This window comes from Aegilops tauschii, chromosome 7 (genome assembly GCF_002575655.3).
Source record: "Aegilops tauschii subsp. strangulata cultivar AL8/78 chromosome 7, Aet v6.0, whole genome shotgun sequence".
In the NCBI taxonomy this organism is placed as follows: domain Eukaryota; kingdom Viridiplantae; phylum Streptophyta; class Magnoliopsida; order Poales; family Poaceae; genus Aegilops; species Aegilops tauschii.
The window spans coordinates 331,929,598-331,949,119 of NC_053041.3; the positions used below are offsets into that span (position 1 = coordinate 331,929,598).

At 46.3% G+C, this 19,522-nt stretch overlaps 1 protein-coding gene across 10 annotated transcripts; it reads right to left on the minus strand.

Annotated features, from left to right (window-relative positions):
- Positions 1–5,251: 5,251 nt before the first annotated feature.
- On the minus strand, positions 5,252–15,752 carry LOC109746278 (uncharacterized). 10 transcript variants are annotated; one of them, XR_012188796.1, is made up of 6 exons: positions 15,240–15,752; positions 14,326–14,404; positions 13,562–13,721; positions 12,697–12,957; positions 11,275–11,363; positions 5,252–5,777 (listed from the first exon to the last, which is right to left on the minus strand). XR_012188796.1 is itself a non-coding variant. In XM_020305398.4 (5 exons), the coding sequence occupies exon 5, from the start codon at positions 10,761–10,763 to the stop codon at positions 9,015–9,017; it is 1,749 nt and encodes a 582-aa protein (XP_020160987.1). In that variant the 5' UTR covers positions 10,764–11,363; positions 12,697–12,957; positions 13,562–13,721; positions 14,326–14,546; positions 15,240–15,751; the 3' UTR covers positions 8,680–9,014. The 10 variants fall into 10 exon arrangements, 7 of the variants coding, with proteins under 7 accessions (XP_020160987.1, XP_020160989.1, XP_040252864.1 ...); XR_012188794.1 differs by having other exon boundaries at positions 14,326–14,546; positions 15,240–15,713; XR_012188795.1 differs by lacking the exon at positions 14,326–14,404 and having other exon boundaries at positions 15,240–15,725.
- Positions 15,753–19,522: the final 3,770 nt, after the last annotated feature.

Consider the following 19,522-nt stretch of genomic DNA (forward strand, 5'->3'; position numbering starts at 1 on the left):
TCGAGGCGGCGGCGCTCGATCCCGAAAGTCCTCTCCTTATTTTTTTCTAGGGTAAATGGCCTCATATACCAAAAGATGGGCACCGGGGGTTGGCCAGGGGCCCCACCACCCACCACGGCAGGCTTGGGGGGGTAGGCGCACCCTGGTGCCTTGTGGGCACCTGGGTGGCCCCTCTGGTGCTTCTTTGGTCCAATATTTTTTATTTACTCCAAAATAAATCTCCGTAAAATTTCATCTCATTTGGGGATGTGCAGAATAGGTATCTCTGACATAGCTTTTCCAGGTCCAGAATTTGTTGGGAAACGTTGCATGAAAAACAAAAAAAATTCTACGCACACGTAAGATCTATCTATGGAGATGCATAGCAATGAGAGGGGAGAGTGTGTCTACGTACCCTCGTAGACTGCGTTTGTTAACACAGTTGATGTAGTCGAACTTCTTCGTGCTCCAACCGATCGAGTACCGAACGTACGACACCTCCGCGTTCAGCACACATTCAGCTCGGTGACGTCCTCCGCCTTCTTGATCCAGCAAGACAGCGAGGTAGTGGATGAGTTCTAGCAGCACGACGGCGCGGTGACAGTGATGGTGAAGCTATCTCCGTAGGGCTTCGCCTAAGCACTACGAAAATATGACCGAGGGTGTAAACGGTGGAGGGGGGCGCCGCACACGGTTAAGAAATTGTTGTGCTTGTGCTAGGCGCCCCCACATATATATAGGTGGCGGGGAGAGGGGAGAGGCCAAGGGGTGCCCCAAGTAGGGACGAATCCTACTTGGGGACTTCCCCAAACCACGTCCCCCTTTCCATATATGAGTGCGGGAGGAATGTAAGAGGAGGAGGCGCTCCCCTCTTTCCTTTCTCTCCAGAGGATGGAAAAGCAGGAGGGGCCACCCCTCCCCTTTCCTTCCCCTAGCGCTGGATAGCCATGTAGAGGGGCGCACCAGCCCCCTAGTGGGCTGGTCTGTTCACTCCTTTGGCCCATTAAGCCCATACACTTACCGGGGGTGTCCGGAACCCCTTGCGGTGACCCGATGACTACCCGGTGCACTCCAAAACTATTCCAGTGTCCGAATACCATCGTCCTATAGATCAATCTTTACCTCTCGGCCATTTCGAGACTCCTGGTCATGCCCGTGATCTCATCCGGGACTCTGAACAACATTCGGTCACCAAATCATATAACTCATATAACATTATATCGTCAACGAACATTAAGCATGCGGACCCTACGAGTTCGAGAACTATGTAGACATGACCAAGAACCTCTCCGGTCAATAACCAATAGCAAAACCTGGATGCCCATATTGGCTCCTACATATTCTACGAAGATCTTTATCGGTCGAACATTATGAGAACATACGTAATTCCCTTTCCATTGGTATGTTACTTGCCCGAGATTCGATCGTCGGTATCTTCATACCTAGTTCAATCTCGTTACCGACAAGTCTCTTTACTCGTTCTGTAATACATCATCTTGCAACTAACTCATTAGTCACTTTGCTTGCAAGGCTTCTTATGATGTGTATTACTGAGAGAGCCCAGAGATACCTCTTCGATACTCGGAGTGACAAATCCTAATCTTGATCTATGCCAACTCAACAAACACCTTCAGAGATACCTGTAGAGCATCTTTATGATCACCCAGTTATGTTGTGACGTTTGATAGCACATAAGGTATTCCTCCGATATCCGGGAGTTGCATAATCTCATACTCGAAGGAATATGTATTTGACATTAAGAAAGCAATAGCAATAAATTGAACGATCAATATGCTAAGCTAACGGATGGGTGTTGTCCATCACATCATTCTCCTAATGATGTGATCCCGTTATCAAATGAAACACATGTCTATGGTTAGGAAACCTTAACCATCTTTGATCAACGAGCTAGTCTAGTAGAGGCTCACTAGGAATGGCAGAACCTTCAGAGGGGAAAGAGCTACGTTTAGTGCTTGGCGTTGTAATTTTGTACATGATTTAACTTTGCTTTCTCATAGGGTCAAGGCCCACATTCGACCTCATCTTTTAAAATGGTTGGAGGGGATCCCTTGAGCTTGTAATAGATAGGTACGTTTAGGTGAGTTTAGCCTTTCTAGCTTTCCTTTGTAGCTTTAGTCTTAGTTTTGTACAGTTTACTGTTCGGACCTGCTTTGCTTTTAATAAATGACTATGGGGTTGTGCCCTGCTGTAGTTTAAAAAAACAAGCACCTCAAGCTTGGTATGACACACTCAAAGAATTCCTGAAGAGCAAAGGCTTCAAACCTGGTTCTCTGGATCCCACTCTCTGCACAAAGACATATGATGAAGAACTGTTTGTATGCCAAATCTATGTGGATGACTTTATCTTCAGCTACACTAACAAAAGATATAGTGATGAGTTTAGTCACATGATGCAAGAGCAATATCAGATGTCCATGATGGGGGAGCTAAATTTCTTTCTTGGTCTTCAAATCTGTCAACAAAGTAATGGCATCTTCATATCTCAAGAAAAGTATCTCAAAGATTGTCTAAATAAGTTTGGAATGCAAGATTGCAAGGGCTACAAGACACCGATGCCAACCAATGATCAATTGGGTTCTGACGACAATGGTAAAGAGTTCGATCAAAAGGTATACCGCTCTATGATTGGTTCCTTATTGTACTTATGTGCATCTTAGCCAGATATAGTGCTTAGCGTTTGCATGTGTGTCTGATTCGAAGCGGCACCAAAGGAGTCGCATCACCTTGCGGTGAAGCGGATACTTCGATATTTGGCTCACACCCCAACGCTAGGATTATGGTATCCAAAGGGCTCAGAGTTTGATCTAGTTGGATTCTCAGATGCTAATTATGCTGGTGGCAAGGTAGATCACAAGTCTACATCAGGCACATGCCACTTTCTTGGTCGGTCACTTGTCTGTTGGTCTTCAAAGAAGCAAAACTGTGTGTCACACTCTACTGCTGAAGCTGAATACATTATTGTTGGATCTTGCTGCGCTCGGCTTCTCTCGATGAAGCAAACCCTCAAGGACTCATCGACAAGAAGATGGTGCCCCTCTACCGCGACAATGAAAGCGCCATCAAGATTGCACACAATCCCGTTCAACACTCCAAGACCAAGCACATTTAGATTCGCCATCATTTTCTCAGTAATCATGTGTTGAAGGAAGACATTGATATCATTCACGTCAACATTGAAGAGCAATTGGCAGATATCTTCACAAAGCCTTTGGATGAGAAGAGATTTTGAAAGCTGTGGTGTGAGCTAAATATCTTAGAATCCTGAATGGACACACATCCTAATGCTTATGCATGTTGATGACTTAGGTCCGCAACACACAAACTAACGTGTGTCTTCAATTAAGGAAGATATACACTCTAAGTGTGAAGACATTAATGTGGAATTTGACTTCAGAGCGTCACGACAATTTTGCGTCATGTCTGGGTCTAATACTACCTATACGGTGGGTAATGCCTGCACCAATCTTTCTTGAATATTTTCATTTGGTGTCACATACATTGCATTATCTTCATAATTGGTTTGTCTTCAATATTGGATTTATCTTCACGTTCTATTTTGATCTCAATGCATATATATAGGGAAAATGAATCCTACCACCCGGCGATACTTACCCCACATGTCTCATACACTATCATGTGGTATTATATATATTAATTTATCATTATAAGTATGTTCATATATATATCATATATAACATAATCAAAGCGAGTTACATGAAAAATTGCAAGTTGGCCCATGGTTTTTATTATATTTGCAAAATGTGTATATATTTGTACGTAAAAAAGAGCATATCCAAAATACAATGCATACTACATAAAAAGTAGTATATATATACTAATTAAATATTCTTATATACTACATACTACGCGTACATACTCTCTGATTTGATAGATACTACATACAACATACAAAACTCAAGTGGACCATACATACGTACTCATAGTGTTTAGTATATATGTGTGTGTGTTTTTTTAAAATATGGACCATACATACGTACTCTTAATTGTAGTATGGAGTATATTTACAAAAATATTCTCTGAGATTGATATATCACTAGTACACGTGGGCGCTATACAAACGGTTTTTAACCCCTTTCCGTGACGGCGTTCGGAACCGTCGCCAAATGAGTGACGGCGATAGGGGTCCTTCCCACATGACCCAGAAACCGTCAGGGATATGCCCTCCTAGCACACACACGCTCAGCAAAATGAGGTCGTGTGCGACCGGCGAGCACTCAAATACGGAAATACGTACAGTAGAGCTAAAAAATACAATTATACAAGCAAAATTATTTCCGGTCGCAAGTACATCCCACATAGTCAGTCCCCGCTAACCGTTTCCGTTCGTATGTACATCCCACACAGTCGCTTCAAGGAAAATTCCATTCACAGGTACATCACACACAATTTTGCCCGTTAAATCGTTTGCGTTATTGAATGCATCACACAGTCCGTAGAAGAAACTGTGTGGCAAAGGCTATCCGTCACATACAGTTTTTATGTGGTAAACATTTGCGCAAGGTAGCCTAATGCAAACACTTTTGAAGAAAAAGTCGTGTGTGATTGTTCATTGATCCAACACGGTTTATTCCTAGAAACTGTGTGCATTGCCTCAGGTCATCGCCCACGGTGTTTTTTCAATAACCGTTTGCAATAGCAAAACCCAATTAGCAGGCTAATTCACCAAAAAAAATTCTAACTCCTTTCTTTTTCATGTATTTTTCTGATCAGGAAAAATACGAAATGAGATTGGATTGTTCCTCAGTTGAAAAGAGATGTCTTGAGCAATCAAAGGTGAATCCGTTCCGGGCCTTGTACACACCGCCCGTCACACTATAGGAGCTGGCCAGGCTAATTGCCCTATTTTTTATAATCCATTTATTAATCTAATTGACATCTATCTATCTATTATATAATTAAAACAAGAGTCCAACAAGCCATCACGTTTGTCCACATATGCTAATCTTATTTACACTGTTTGATTAGAATAACAATGGCTGAGATTTAAAGTTTGTTACGTACCGTGTAAACATATATGTATTGAACTTTTATGTTGTCACGTTAGATGCATATACAGAAGCATAACATACGTGGACAAAAAGGCATGCATTGATCCGGATGTACTAAAACCAGAATTGCAATAGGAAAGAGTGTAAAAGAAAAACTATTGCAATAGGAAGACATGTTGTGACTTGGATGTGATGAGACCAGAATAAAAAGTCGTGCGTGACCACGCAGGCAAACATGCATGTATACACAAATAAACAATCCTTTCTTTATTAACCAATAAACATTTTTTTTCAGTTACAATCGGAATCAGATATGGAACCAACAATCGAAATCAGATACGGAACCGTACTAATCTTTTTTTTTTAAAGAGAACCAAACTAATCTAATTATTGGCTGAGGATGTAAACTTCCGGGCAGAAGGGAGATTCCAAAAGACTGCTTTGAAGCCCACGCCTGATTGACACATGGGTTTCACACAGGCAAAGTACAATTTGATCAATTCTTTCTACTTGATTTTCAGATGGCCTGATTGATTTCTTGCAAGCATAGGCATCTACAAACACAATTACACAAGGACGTCATAACACATGAAGAAGAGAGAAACTCCCAATGCATGCGCAGAAACATGATGGGTTCGAACACAAGCGTCGCTCGGACGCCGGGTAGATCGAAAGCAAGACTGCAGCCTATCCAATATGCTTTCTGGCATGCCGTAGGATCAAAGACATGATGCATCCAGTACGCTCCTATGACGTTTTGGCACCCAGCTAGCATCAAAAGAAGGCAGACAACAAGACATCAAATTTAATTAGGTAACCTTTGCTGACTCGATGTGTGTTTAGATATTTCCATCTAAACAAGTCTTAATTTATAATTGCTTGAGTGAGGATTAGGGGGGAACACACCACACTCTGATTAGCCTCATGGGCAGGGATTATATACAGTTTACAGCCCCGCCTGGAGATCATGGGGGAGTTCCACGACCTGGGATCGTGCGCCACTACGACAGAGGGCAGGCAGCACGATCCAACCTCAACTACCTAGCGTATGTGCTACGTACAGGAGTGGATATGAGCACATGCGATGATGAGTGCAAGTATAGTCTAACACCCCCCCGCAGTCGTGACGTCGTCACCGGCGACGCAAAGACTGGACCTGAACTCAGAGAAAACGTCCGAGGGCAAGCCTTTGGTCATGATGTCGGCGAGCTGCTGCCGAGTGGGGATGTGAAGGATGCGGAATTGGCCCAACGCCACGCGCTCGCGAACGAAGTGGATGTCGAGCTCCACGTGCTTCGTCCGGCGGTGGTGCACTGGGTTGGCGGAGAGGTAGACGGCGGACACGTTGTTGCAGAACACCAGCGTGGCCTTGTGCACTGGAGCCAGGAGCTCGCCGAGGAGTTGACGGAGCCAGACGCACTCGGCGACGGCGTTGGCGACGCCGCGGTATTCGGCCTCCGCACTGGAGCGGGACACCGTCGCCTGGCGCTTGGAGGACCAGGAGACGAGCGCGTCGCCGAGGTAGACGACGAAGCCGGACGTGGAACGGCGTGTGTCGGGGCAGCCCGCCTAGTCAGCATCGGTGAAGGCACGTACATCGAGTGTGGCCGAGGCGCGGAGATGGAGACCGAGGGACGCCGTGCCGTGCACGTACCGCAGCACACGCTTGACCAAAGTGAGATGGCACTCGCGCGGGGCATGCATGTGCAAGCAGACCTGTTGGACGGCGTAGGCGAGCTCGGGGCGGGTGATGGTGAGGTACTGCAGGCCTCCAGCGATGCTTCAGTAGGCGGACGGGTCGTCCACACGACGGCCATCAGCCGCGGGCAGCTTGGCCTTGGTGTCAATGGGCGTCGGGGAAGGACGGCAGGCTTCCATGCCGGCGCGATTGACAAGCTCTTCCGCGTACTGTTTTTGGCACAGGAAGAAGCCGGCCGCCGTGCGTGTCACGCGAATGCCGAGGAAGAAGTGGAGATCGCCGAGGTCCTTCATCGCAAATTCACCAGTGAGCTGGGCGACGACGCGCTCAAGAACAGCCGCAGACGAGGCGGTGAGCACGATGCCATCCACGTAGAGGAGGAGGAACGCCGTGTCCACGCCGCGATGGTAGACGAACAACGACGAGTCGGAGCGGGTGGCCACGAAGCCCACAGTGGCGAGGAAGCCGGCAAAGCGGAGGAACCAGGCACGTGGGGCCTGTTTCAGCCCGTACAGCGACTTAGAGAGCCTGCAGACATGGTGAGCGGGTCGACGAAGCCGGCAGGTTGAAGGCAGTAGACCTCCTCGGCGAGTGTGCCATGGAGGAAGGCGTTGGAGACGTCAAGTTGGTGCACCGGCCAGCCGCGAGATGCAGCGAGGGTGAGCACCGTGCGAATCGTTGCTGGCTTGACGACCGGAGAGAACGTCTCGCTGTAGTCGATGCCGGCGCGCTGGCGGAAGCCGCGCACGACCCACCTGGCCTTGTACCGCTCCAGCGTGCCGTCGGCGTTCATCTTGTGCTTGAAGAGCCACTTGCCGGTGATGAGGTTGGCACCAGGAGGCCGAGGCACCAGCGTCCATGTTCGGTTGCGAACAAGTGCGTCGTGCTCAGCCCGCATGGCGGCGAGCCAGTTGGGATCACGCACCGCCACACGAACCGAGCTGGGCACCGGCGAGATCTCCGTTGTGGTGGCAGCAGCGGCGTCGTAGTACTTCGGGTTAGGCCGAAATATCCCACGCTGGGCGCGGGTGACCGCACGCGTCGGTGGTGGCGGTGGGGGCGCGACGACCGGCGGACAGGAGACGTCCGTGCTCGATGAAGAGGTGCCTGACGAAGAGGTGCCCGTAGTGGAGCCGTCGTTGGCCGACCCAGGGCCCGTATGTGAAGCTGAGGACGGCGCGCTGGGCGGGGAGCCACTGGAGTGGACCGCCGAGCCCCCGGCGGGCGAGCCTGAACGCTGCACGGGCATGTCCGCCGTGTCCGAAGCAACGGGCAGCGCGCGAACGCAGGGAGGAGTTGGCACCTGCACAACAGTGGGTGAAAGACGAGCCGCAGGCGGAGGTGCTGACGCGGCGTCCGGCGGCGAGGCGAAAGGGAACACGTCCTCGTGGAAAATCACATGCCGGGAAGTGAAAACGCGGCGAGAGGCGGGATCGAAACACCGGTAGCCGCGGTGGTCTGGGGGGTACCCAAGGAAGATGCACGCAGTGGATCGGCGATCAAGTTTGTGGCGCGAGGTCGAGGTGAGGTTGGGGAAGCAGAGGCAACCAAAGACGCAAAGGAGGGAGTAGTCGGGTGGCACGCCTAAAAGCATCTCGTGTGGTGACCGCGGCGCAGTGGAGTGACATGGCCGGCGGTTGAGCAAGTATGTGGAAGTGCTAAGAGCTTCGGCCCAGAAGCGCGGCGGCATGGAAGCGTGAAAGAGGAGTGCGCGGAGGCCGTCGTTGAGAGTTCGGAGGGTACGCTCAGCCTTGCCATTTTGCTGGCTAGTGTAGGGGCACGAGAGGCGGAAGTGGGTGCCGTGACGAGCAAGTAGAGCACGGACGGTGTGGTTATCAAACTCGCGCCCATTGTCTGTTTGGAGCGCAAGGATGGGGAGCTGAAACTGAGTTTGAACGTACGCGAAGAACTCTGTCAGGATGGAGAAAATTTCAGATTTGTGTTTCAGAGGAAAAGTCCATGCATAGTGTGTATAGTCATCGAGCACAACCAAGTAAAACTGATATCCGGAAATGCTTACAACTGGCGACGTCCATACATCAAGGTGCAATGTTTGAAAGGGAAACAAACTGAAACTAGAAGATGACTGAAATGGTAGTCGTGTGTGTTTGCCTAAACGACAGGCAGAGCACACATGCGGGTGTGACTTGCTGAATTCAGGTGACGGGTGTAGTGGGATCTGTCATAGCGAAGACGCGCCGGCGTGACCAAGTCTCTGGTGCCACAGGTCGGTGGCGGCTACGCCGGCGAACGGAGACGACGAGAGTGGTGACGGGCGGCCCACGGGGTACAGATCACCGCCGGAATCACATCGGAGGATCGTCAGTTCGAAGGTCCTTGACAGAGAAACCGCACGCGTCAAATTCAACAGTTACTGGGTTATCTCGACAGAGTTGACGAACAGAAAGGAGATTCTTAATGATGGAAGGACAGACGATGACATTGCGGAGCTGGATCGGCGAGGTGACGCCGATCAGAGAGCCGGTGCCCATGTGTGTAATGGGTAGGCATTCACCGCTACCAACAACGACGTGAGAAGCGGATCGAGAGGGGTGGACAGAGAAGAGGTTACCAGGGGACGAAGACATGTGCGCGGCTGCCCCGGAGTCGAGGTACCACTCCTGGGAGGTGCCAGAAGAGGATGGCCCGGCGGTGGCGCTGTGGAGAGCAGCCTGAAGGGACGCCATGTCCCATGCTGGTGACGGAGACGACGACGGCCCGGCCCCTGGGGTGTTGTAGTGGGGCGGGGGCGCGTAGCCAGGTGGGTAGGCACCAGGCGAGCCGTAGACGGGCAGTGGGAGCGCCGTTGGCGCGGGCGCGGCGTACATAGCCTGCTGGGGCGGAGTACCAGGCCGCGGGCCGAGAACGCCGGCACCAAGCGCGCGCCAGGCCATGGGCCACGCCTGGACGAGGCCTGTCCAGGAATTGGCGCCTGGTGCAGGGGCGGGAACGGCCGGAGGGCGAGGTAAGGGCGACGGCGAGGGAGCGATGTGAGCGCCCTGACCTCCATTGCCACGGCCGCGGCGGCGCCCGCGCCCGCGCCCTTGTTGGTTGGTGTTGCTGGGAGGAGTGGGCGGTGTCGATGGAGAGCCGCGGCCAGCTACCAGGGCATGAGTGGACTGCAGCCGAGCAGACTGTTCGGCGCGGTGTTCCTCCAGAAGGAGGAAGGAGCGCACCTGAAGGAAGGAGGGGAGGGGCACCTGCGACGTCACATGGGGAATGACGGAGTGGTACTGACGGTTGAGGCCGCGCAGGAGGTGGAAAACCTGGCGCGTGTCAGTGACCGGCTGGCCGAGGTCCCGGAGTTGGTCGGTGAAGTTCTTGAGTTTGGTGCAGTACTGCATGACCGACATGTCTCCCTGGACGGCGGCGTGGTACTCGGCGTCGACGTAGACGGCGCGGGCGAGGTGGTTGTCGCGGAACAGGCTGTCGATGGCGGTCCACATGGCGATCGCCGTGTCCTCGGGGTGCATGACGGCATCGAGGAGCTCCGGCGCGATGGTGGTGTAGAGCCAGTGCACGACGACATGGTCGGCCATGAGCCACTCGGGGTGGTCGAGACGGGGGAGCGCCTCGGGATCGACATGGTCGCGGAGCCCAAACATCCCGATGACGGCGTCGAAGTGGCGGCGCCATTGGGTGTAGTTGCCGGCGAGGAGGTCCAGCGTGACTGGAACATGGCGGCGGATGTCGACGGTTTGCAGCACCGACGAGGGGATGGAGGGAGGTGGGGGCGCCACGGCCACCATGGCCGACGCAGGCAGAGCAGCAGGCGGGACTGGGGCGGTTGCCACGGCGAGGGCTGGTGCAGGTGACGCGGGAGCAGCAGGGACTGCAGGAGCAGGTGGCGCAGGAGCAGGAGGGACTGCAGGTGGAGCGGCGGCGAGGGGGACAGCAGGCGGAGCGTCGCCGTCGTCGTGCTCCATGGGAGCGGAAGCGGGATCAGAAATATTTGATACCATGTTTGAGTGAGGATTAGGGGGAAAACACACCACACTCTGATTAGCCTCATGGGCAGGGATTATATACAGTTTACAGCCCCGCCTGGAGATCATGGGGGAGTTCCACGACCTGGGATCGTGCGCCACTACGACAGAGGGCAGGCAGCACGATCCAACCTCAACTACCTAGCGTATGTGCTACGTACAGGAGTGGATATGAGCACATGCGATAATGAGTGCAAGTATAGTCTAACAATAATCTCCTGCAAAGAAATTCTAAATTTCTAATAAACTTTCATACATACAATGCCAATAAAAAGTTATTACTTTTGAAGATAGTTTTGAAGGAAACAGCAATGTGAGATCCAAGAAGGAACCGATCCATGGCATCCATCGAAGTTAACAAAACAATGTGCACTGCTGATTATATATTTACAATGGTTGAGATCAAAATTTAGGTGTACTCGCATTAAAGTCAAGCTGATGCAAAGATCATTTTTTCTTATTTACTCCAAATATGCATAGGCACTTGGTAGAAAAAACTCAACAAAAGTGATCGGGATAGGAGTACTCAAGGAACACTAGAAGAACAAATGTTTTATAGGAGATCATTACAAGAACTTACTAGAGTGACATGAAACCGGACAAATCACGTACTGCATTAGTTCCAATATATGTCATCATCACTCTTCCTGGATAATGAGTCTCTAAGACCTGCAATATTAGTTATAATGAGACCTTAGTTGACTTATTTATGTCTCTTAATTTCTTGAGTTTTAGGTCTATTTTAGATTTTTGTCTTCACAACAATAGCTACAATAGGTCAGTTACAAGAAGACATTCAATGGTGGTACATGTCATTGGATGATTGTCACATATTATTGCAAGAGTTGTGGTATATATTAAGAAAGGGTAACACCTAGGTAAGCATGACACTCATGTGGACAACTATTATATTATACTTACTCTTGACTAACATGAATGGTACAGTAGGTATCTACTTGACTCCAAATTAGTGACCACATAGCTACTACAAACTGTAATTTATATTACGAGGAGGCTGCAAGATTGCGTAGTACATCCAGCTTTCTGAACTCAGTCGATGGGAAATCTGAAGAAGCGCCAGATGATACAACTATGTGGAAGGAGACTTATCTTCGGATTCAAGCGCAGTGATAGTAATCTCACCTTTGGCAGTTAAAAGAACATTTATGCATGATGGTAGGCTTGAGATGTTCTACTTGAATGGTAAAGCTGGGGAGGTAAAGGTGCATTTAGTAATAGAATTCGTATCTAATTCGTCTTACATATATTGCACCGCAATTGACGGAGATGAGGTGGACACCATGTAAAAACATTAAAGAAGCAAGCAAAACATTGCAGATATATAGGTGATTGATTTTATCATTATGTACACTTCTAGATTTTTAGAAACGTTTTTAACTTTAAAATTTTATATTTATGGTAACACAGTGAAGAGGTTCCTGGTAAGTTCCAATAGATTAGTAGGTGAAACAAAAACAAGGAGGACATGGAAGTTAATTAGAAAATTAGTAGATTAGTAGCTTATCATTTAAATAATAAGGCAGAGTATATGTATTTACAAAGATACAGCAACACTACTTGACAACGTCCATGATAAGGGTATTTACAAAGATATAGTAACAGTACTTGAGAATGTCCATGGTAATAAGGATACTTATTAGATTATAAGGGTGTGAATGTTAGCACTATCAAAAGCAGTTCAAATTGTAATTTTCTGAAAGACATGCATTTTTGTTGGCTTTTTGTTCTGGGTACTAAAACCTCTATATCTCACACATCATTTCCAGTAATCATGAATATGTCTTCAATATCATATGCATGACCTACAACACATATACAAAACCATTGTATGTCGACTGACACATTGAACCAAATTAAAATTGACAAATTAATGCCTTCTTGCTAGGACATGGTAACAACAAATAATAGAACACTTTACAATGCTATGGAGGAATTATAAAACTAATATGCATTAGGAATGATGCTTATCATTAGCACTTACATTTGGTAGGAGTCCAACATCACTAGCAATGAGGGCAACAACTCATAGGCCGCCTGCACATAGACACAGTGCCCCCTTTGTCATGTGCCTCAGATCCAACCATTCTCCATTAGCCGGCCATTATTTTCTGCCATACCCCGCCCTGGCATTGATGACCCGGCACCAAAAAGCTTAAACCCAGTAGGACGATTTTGTCCAGGAAATTCATGAATCAGTACTCCATACTCCATGAGACACCTCACAACTCATTGGATGAGAAATCTGAAGAAACCCAGAGATTATACACCAAATATGTGGCACAACACTTATGTTTAGATTCAATCTAAAAAATTAATAATCTCAGCTTCGCCAAACAAAATTACGCTATAAATTGTGCCTGATGATAGGCTTCGGATGTTGTAATTGAACCAAAAAGTTGAGAAGGTAAAGGCACATCTAATCCTCTAAGATTAACTACTACATTTGTAATTTTCTTCACTTATTGATCCTGCATGCTACGGAAGTGTTGAAGAAACAATATTTTAAGTTGTGTAGAATGTCCACTGAACAAAATAATGTAAGCTCTAACCCCTACAAAATCAGAAGGGAGACCAATGGAAATTGAAATAATAACTCTATGATCCACATTCTCTAAATAATCCATACAAAAAATATGTACGAGGAAATGTACTAATTAAATTATAATTACACTTACATACTTAGTGGTTCATTGTAAAAATAGACGCTTTAGAAATCAAAGTTTAAAACCAGCATGTTACCTTTGAAATACATTTTACAGAAGAACTAAATAAATCAACTTATAACACGCATATATACTGCCAAGAGGAGAATGCAGAAAATGATGAGAATACGAAGGGATTAATACATGTCTCCTACTCCGCCACATCTCACATGAGAACCACCGCGCCGAGCAGTCCACGCTGCAACTGCAGTAGCGCCTCCATCCACACCACATCGGTTCAGGAAATTCATGAATCAGTATTCCATACTCCGTGATACACCTCACAGCTCATTGGATGAGAAATCTGAAGAAACCCAAAGATTATACACCAAATATGTGGCACAAGACTTATGTTAGATTCAATCTAAAAAATTAATAATCTGAGCTTCACCAAAAAAATTACGCTATAAATTGTGCCTGATGATAGGCTTCGGATGTTGTAACTAAACCAGAAAGTTGAGAAGGTAAAGGCACATCTAATCCTCTAAGATTAACTACTACATCTGTAATTTTCTTCACTTATTGATCCTGCATGCTACGGAAGTGTTGAAGAAACAATATTTTAAGTTGGGTAGAATGTCCACTGGAGAAAAAAATGTAAGCTCTAACCCCTACAAAATCAGAAGGGAGATCAATGGAAATTGAAATAATAACTCTACGATCCACATTCTCTAAATAATCCATACAAAAAATATGTATGAGGAAATGTACTAATTAAATTATAATTACACTTACATATTTAGTGGTTCATTGTAAAAATAGACGCTTTAGAAATCAAAGTTTAAATCCAGCACGTTACCTTTGAAATACATTTTGCAGATGAACTAAATAAATCAACTTATAACACGCATATATACTGCCAAGAGGAGAATGTAGAAAATGATGAGAGAATACAAAGGGATTAATACATGTCTCCTACTCCGCCACATCTCACATGAGAACCACCGCGCCAAGCAGTCCACGCTGCAACTGCAATAGCGCCTCCATCTACATCACACCGGTTAGGGTTTGAGGCCTTGACCAGAGGAGGCACAATAAAATTAAGAAAATCGAGAAGAAGAGTAGAGGTTCATCATGGATCCATTGTGTGGTCACCGGCGACGAGATCGAAGTTTGTCGGCGATAAGTCCTAGCCAACAGCCCATCCGTGTTATATGTAGTTGACATGTACATGATATTTCACTTGAGAAAAATGATATGAACCAGTAGTTTTCTAGGTGATAAAAATGGACCCGCATCATGACCCTAGGGCCTATACCTGCCCATTAGGATTGATACATGGTTTACGCAGAGTTTGGTTCAAATTCCTTTTTCTAATACCTTAATCGACAAGAATACAATTTCTACTCAGTATCAACGAGATATGCAAATCGGATTCTGTTGTGCTACCCCCTCTGTAACTTAATATAACACCTTTTTTTGACAATGTCATATAGAGTAAAAAAAACGTCTTATAGTAATTTACGGAGGGAGTATTAAATTGTCTGCAAACGACTAAGCATTTAGATAGTCACCCTATCCAACTCTGCATCAACACTTTCAGTCATAGTTGAGGAAAACTTTGCATCTCAAGCACATCAAGGAACAGTAATGAACACACTCTATCGCACAGAAATATAGCACATCAAGGAACAATAATTAACACATTGTATCACAAAGAAATATAGCACATCAACCACACAAGCCGGTCTTTAGTCAAATATTACTTCACTCGGTTCAAAAGAAAGCCAATAAGTAAGGGGTCAAAGAAACCAAATCTTTTAATTTATACCTGACGAAGTAGAAATGATGTGGGAGCTTACAAATACAAAGAGATTCATACCTGTTGCCCTTCCTCGGGCTGGGACGAAAAAGGAACAAGAGGCCTTTCAACGCAGCGCCAAAGTTCTCTTTCCCGGCACCCGTGACCTCCCTGGTGACTGGCATCCGCCTTTCCAGATTAGCGACGCGAGATGCGGCCTTGCTGGTGCCGGCGCAACAGCAGTAGCTCGAACGCGCGGCCCACGCCTCGGTCAGAACTGGGCTCCAAGAGAACGCACTTACAAGCTTTCGTGATGGACACGCATCCCACTCGATTTGGTACAACCAGCTTGGAAGATGAACACGCATGAGTTCGTCCGGGAAATCTACGAACCAGTGTGCCCTCTGTCAGCTGCGTCACCGCCTCCTCCGCGCCACCAACCTCCAGCCCCGTCGCCACGGCCGCTACCCGCTATCCGCCGTACATGACGAGGTTGAGCAGCTTGCCGCGTTCCTTATCTAACCCATGGCCGCACTTATCCAAATCACAGCCGGTAGAGAGAATGGCAGAGAAAGGGGATTTTAGTTGTCTCCGTGATTTCAGTCAAACGATAGTTTTTTTATTCCTGCTTTTTTTTGAACACTTATTCCTGCTTCTTACTATGGTAGCAAACTGAATGATGTTAAAAAAAATAGGTGTATGCCAAGAGAATATAATAAAAAAAACAGTAGCTACAGAGAAGGTGAGGACACAAAAAAGGTAAAAATGTAAGACCAATGGTAACTCGCACAATAATGTAACATTCATTTTTTAAATAAAAAATATACACAAACATAGCCATCCAAAGGCACGTTTCTTCAAAAGAGTTTGATCAAATGGATACAAATCATATAGTGAAACAATAAGTTTGATTTTTTCCGCCAAAACACAAATGAAATACCTTCTATCGCACGAAAGAAAAATAAATTGTTAAAAATGATTCTTATATATATAACATTGTACCGTGTACAATGAACCTCATAGAACCTTGAATCAACAAAAAAAATACTAATTCCAATCCATGGGAATAAGTGAAATACAAAAACTGTATGAAGCTAAAAGAAGATGCATATAGAGGAGTTTATTATGCAATAATTATAAACTTCCGTACGCGTAAGAAACTCAAATGCCTAAACCAAAACATCAAAAGGCAATTGACTCATTGCAAATATGAATATACCAAATGCTAGCCACGCAAATGCGCGGGTGCACCTGCTAGTTCATATTAAGCACATAATATATTTCATTTCTATATTAGGGAAGCAAAATTTCATAATTGAAATACATCAGAGTACAACATGATATAGCTTCAGCACTCAGCTACCCCATTACAGAACTGCACCAGCACGAAGTTTCACGTGCAACATGTAGAACTTTTCGAAATTAGCATCATAGACGGTATATAGACAGATGCATCTCATCTGGAAAACTGCTGAAGCGGAAGGCGAATATTGATCCTTCATTCATGTTGAAGGTCTTTGCAACTTTAGGCGAGTGCCTGTGGACGATTGACCATCCGTCCTCTTCAGAAACACTTCAATATTGAACCGTGGGTGTTGTATGAAAACCTTCCTCGCCTCTTGACCATAGAGGTGGTTTGAGAGGTAATCATCAGTGAGCTGCTTTGGAAAGGCCTGAAAACAAGGATATGCATAAATATCTTCTCTATATTGGAAATGGGGCAAAGGAATAAAAAAAGGCAAGGTATAATAGTTAGCACCATCCTATAGTGAACTGATGTCTTGTTCATTGTGCAGACAAAGATCTTGTTATTTTTTGTAGCTAATTTCTTTATCCTAACAACCTTTCTGAGTTTCTTGACTTGATTGATATTCATGGACAACTCATTTCCCCATATGCAAAAAGGATCGAACAGTGGGTCAAAACCTCTGACAGTAGGACCTACATGTGCAAGACCAAATTGTTAAAAAACTAAATATTAGAATGGTTCCTACAATTGCACAATAATGTGTTATTAGAAAACGGACCATGCACGTGTAGTTAACCAAACACCACAACAAATGAACCAAAAGTTAACTGAGCACCACATTGCACAATATAACATACTCCTAATAGAAGATCAGACAGTTAACCAAACCAAGCATGCGTAACAACTTGGAAATATAGCAATTGTATTTGTTTCTCATGTATTTAGTACAACCAAATTCGATTTATTTCTCACATGGTATACAATAACAGAATGCACCCACAACAATTGAACATCGCATTGCAGAATTGAACCAAATAGTTAACTAAACACCACAAAAAATGAACCAAACGTTAACTGAGCACCACATTGCACAATATAACATACTCCTAATAGAAGATCGGATAGTTAACCAAACCAAGCATGCTTGACAACTTGGAAAATTGCACCCTGAAGAATTGAACATCACATTTGCAGAATTGAACCAAACAGTTAACTGAACACCACATTGCATGACATATAGAACATATACTCTAGACCAGAAGATTGCATGGTAAAAGTAGATAGCACAATTCACTAGAATTTGTTAAGGAAAGGCAGTAGCTAGCAAACTGAACATGGGTCCTTATGGTGAGCTAATAAGACAAGCTACTCCTCATTGTTGGAGATGTCGATGATGATTGGCTCCTTGGACATGGAAGAAGGCGAGGCCTCCGCTTCGTGGGTGCCCTCGTCGTAGTGGTGAGTTGCCTGAGCCGCTCCGGGCACCAACCTGCTAGCTCTTGAGATGAGGTAAGCACGTGCACATTGAGAAAACACCTCGTAGTCTTCGTCGAAGGCACCGACGGTGGCCTCGAGAAAACGCCACGAACTGTCGTTTAAAGCAGCCAACGGCGTCGCAGCGTCAGCGCGCGAGGCGTCAACGGTGGCCTCGACGGCGAGGTGCTCCTCCAAGATCTGGGGGTCGGCATGAATGGCAGCCATCGCGACCTCATCCGCGCGTGCGGCCGCGATTTGCTTCTCCACTGCCAAATGCTCCTTGAGATCCTGGCTATACTGCATGCACCATGGCTTAGGGCGGCGCTTATTTGGTGGAGGGGTCAGTGATTTGGGTGGAAGGTGTCACGCTTGCACCGGCGGTCGGGGCATGTGGGATGTGGAAGGAGGAGGAGGATGGGGGTCGGATGTGGATTACCTGCCTAGATAGGCGAGGCCGAGCAGCGTGAAGGAGGGTCGCCGGCGAGGAGGCGGCGCTGGAAGCAAGGAGTGAAGGTTTCAACTTGGAAAGGAAGGCGGAAATAGGGGAAATGTGGCTTTTGGTGAGGGGGAGGGGGCAGGGAGGTAGATATTTCCGTGGAAGCCAAAAATTTGGAATCGCTTCAGCCAAAAAATTGGCGCGCAAAGTGTCATCAGACATAGTCCCTTATTCAGAGCGGGCTGTGGACTATAGTCGTCGCACCTTCTCGCGTAAGGCGTATGTGTACTATAATCTGACCGTGCTCCAAGATATTTTGTGCTGCATCTCACATGGTTGGTGATAATAAACTGTGTGGGATCTACTTGATTTTTTGTCTTGATTTGTATTACATAATGGGGTCACAGCGGCAATGGACGGTGTTTGAATTGCTAGACCTTTTATCTGCAGTGAACATGCAACTATATGTGTGTCGTAAAAAATTTGAATTATTCAGTGTTCGTTTGGAAATTTTATACATTAAATTGGTTTTCTAGCCATTTCAGGTGCACAATTCAAAATTAAAGCACATGCACATGGTCTGGTGCACCAACATGGGTTGTAAAATCATATATGTGTCCATGGGTTTATGCTTATGTCCCATGCAAGAAATGGGGATGAATGTCAAATACCCTGCCACGGTCACTCGGCCGCAAACATTGAGATACCTAGTTTTTAAATTCTAGTAAATCCAAAGCTCGTTTGAAATTCATGAAACTTGGCATGCTATCATGGAGCGGCATCAACATGCGGTGGTAATTGTTTTGTCCCATTTGGGGCAGGTTTAGGGATATGCTTCTCACAAACCAGAGCTTCTCACAACAGGCCTGATGGTTTCGGTAGGGAACGTCCCACCTTTGGGGACGAAACAATATCCATTGCGTCTTATTGCTTTCAAAAAATTTCTCATGTCAACACAGAACAACAGGAGAGTTGTGTCAATTTTTGGGATTTTTCGCGGTTCGTTTGGACATTTTTATGCATTAATTGAGTTTTCAATGCATTGATGTGCATAATTCAAATTTGAACTACATGCACATGCTCTAATGTGTATAAATTGGTTGAAAATTCAAATTTGTGCCTTGGTTGCATTCTTAGGTCCCATGCAAGAAATGGGAATGAATGTCAAACACCCTGCCATGGTCACTCGGCCACAAACATTGA

Bases quoted from the DNA above. Each gene is read 5' to 3' on its own strand.
- LOC109746278 (XM_020305398.4), bottom strand. From the start codon at position 10,763: ATGATCTCCAGGCGGGGCTGTAAACTGTATATAATCCCTGCCCATGAG.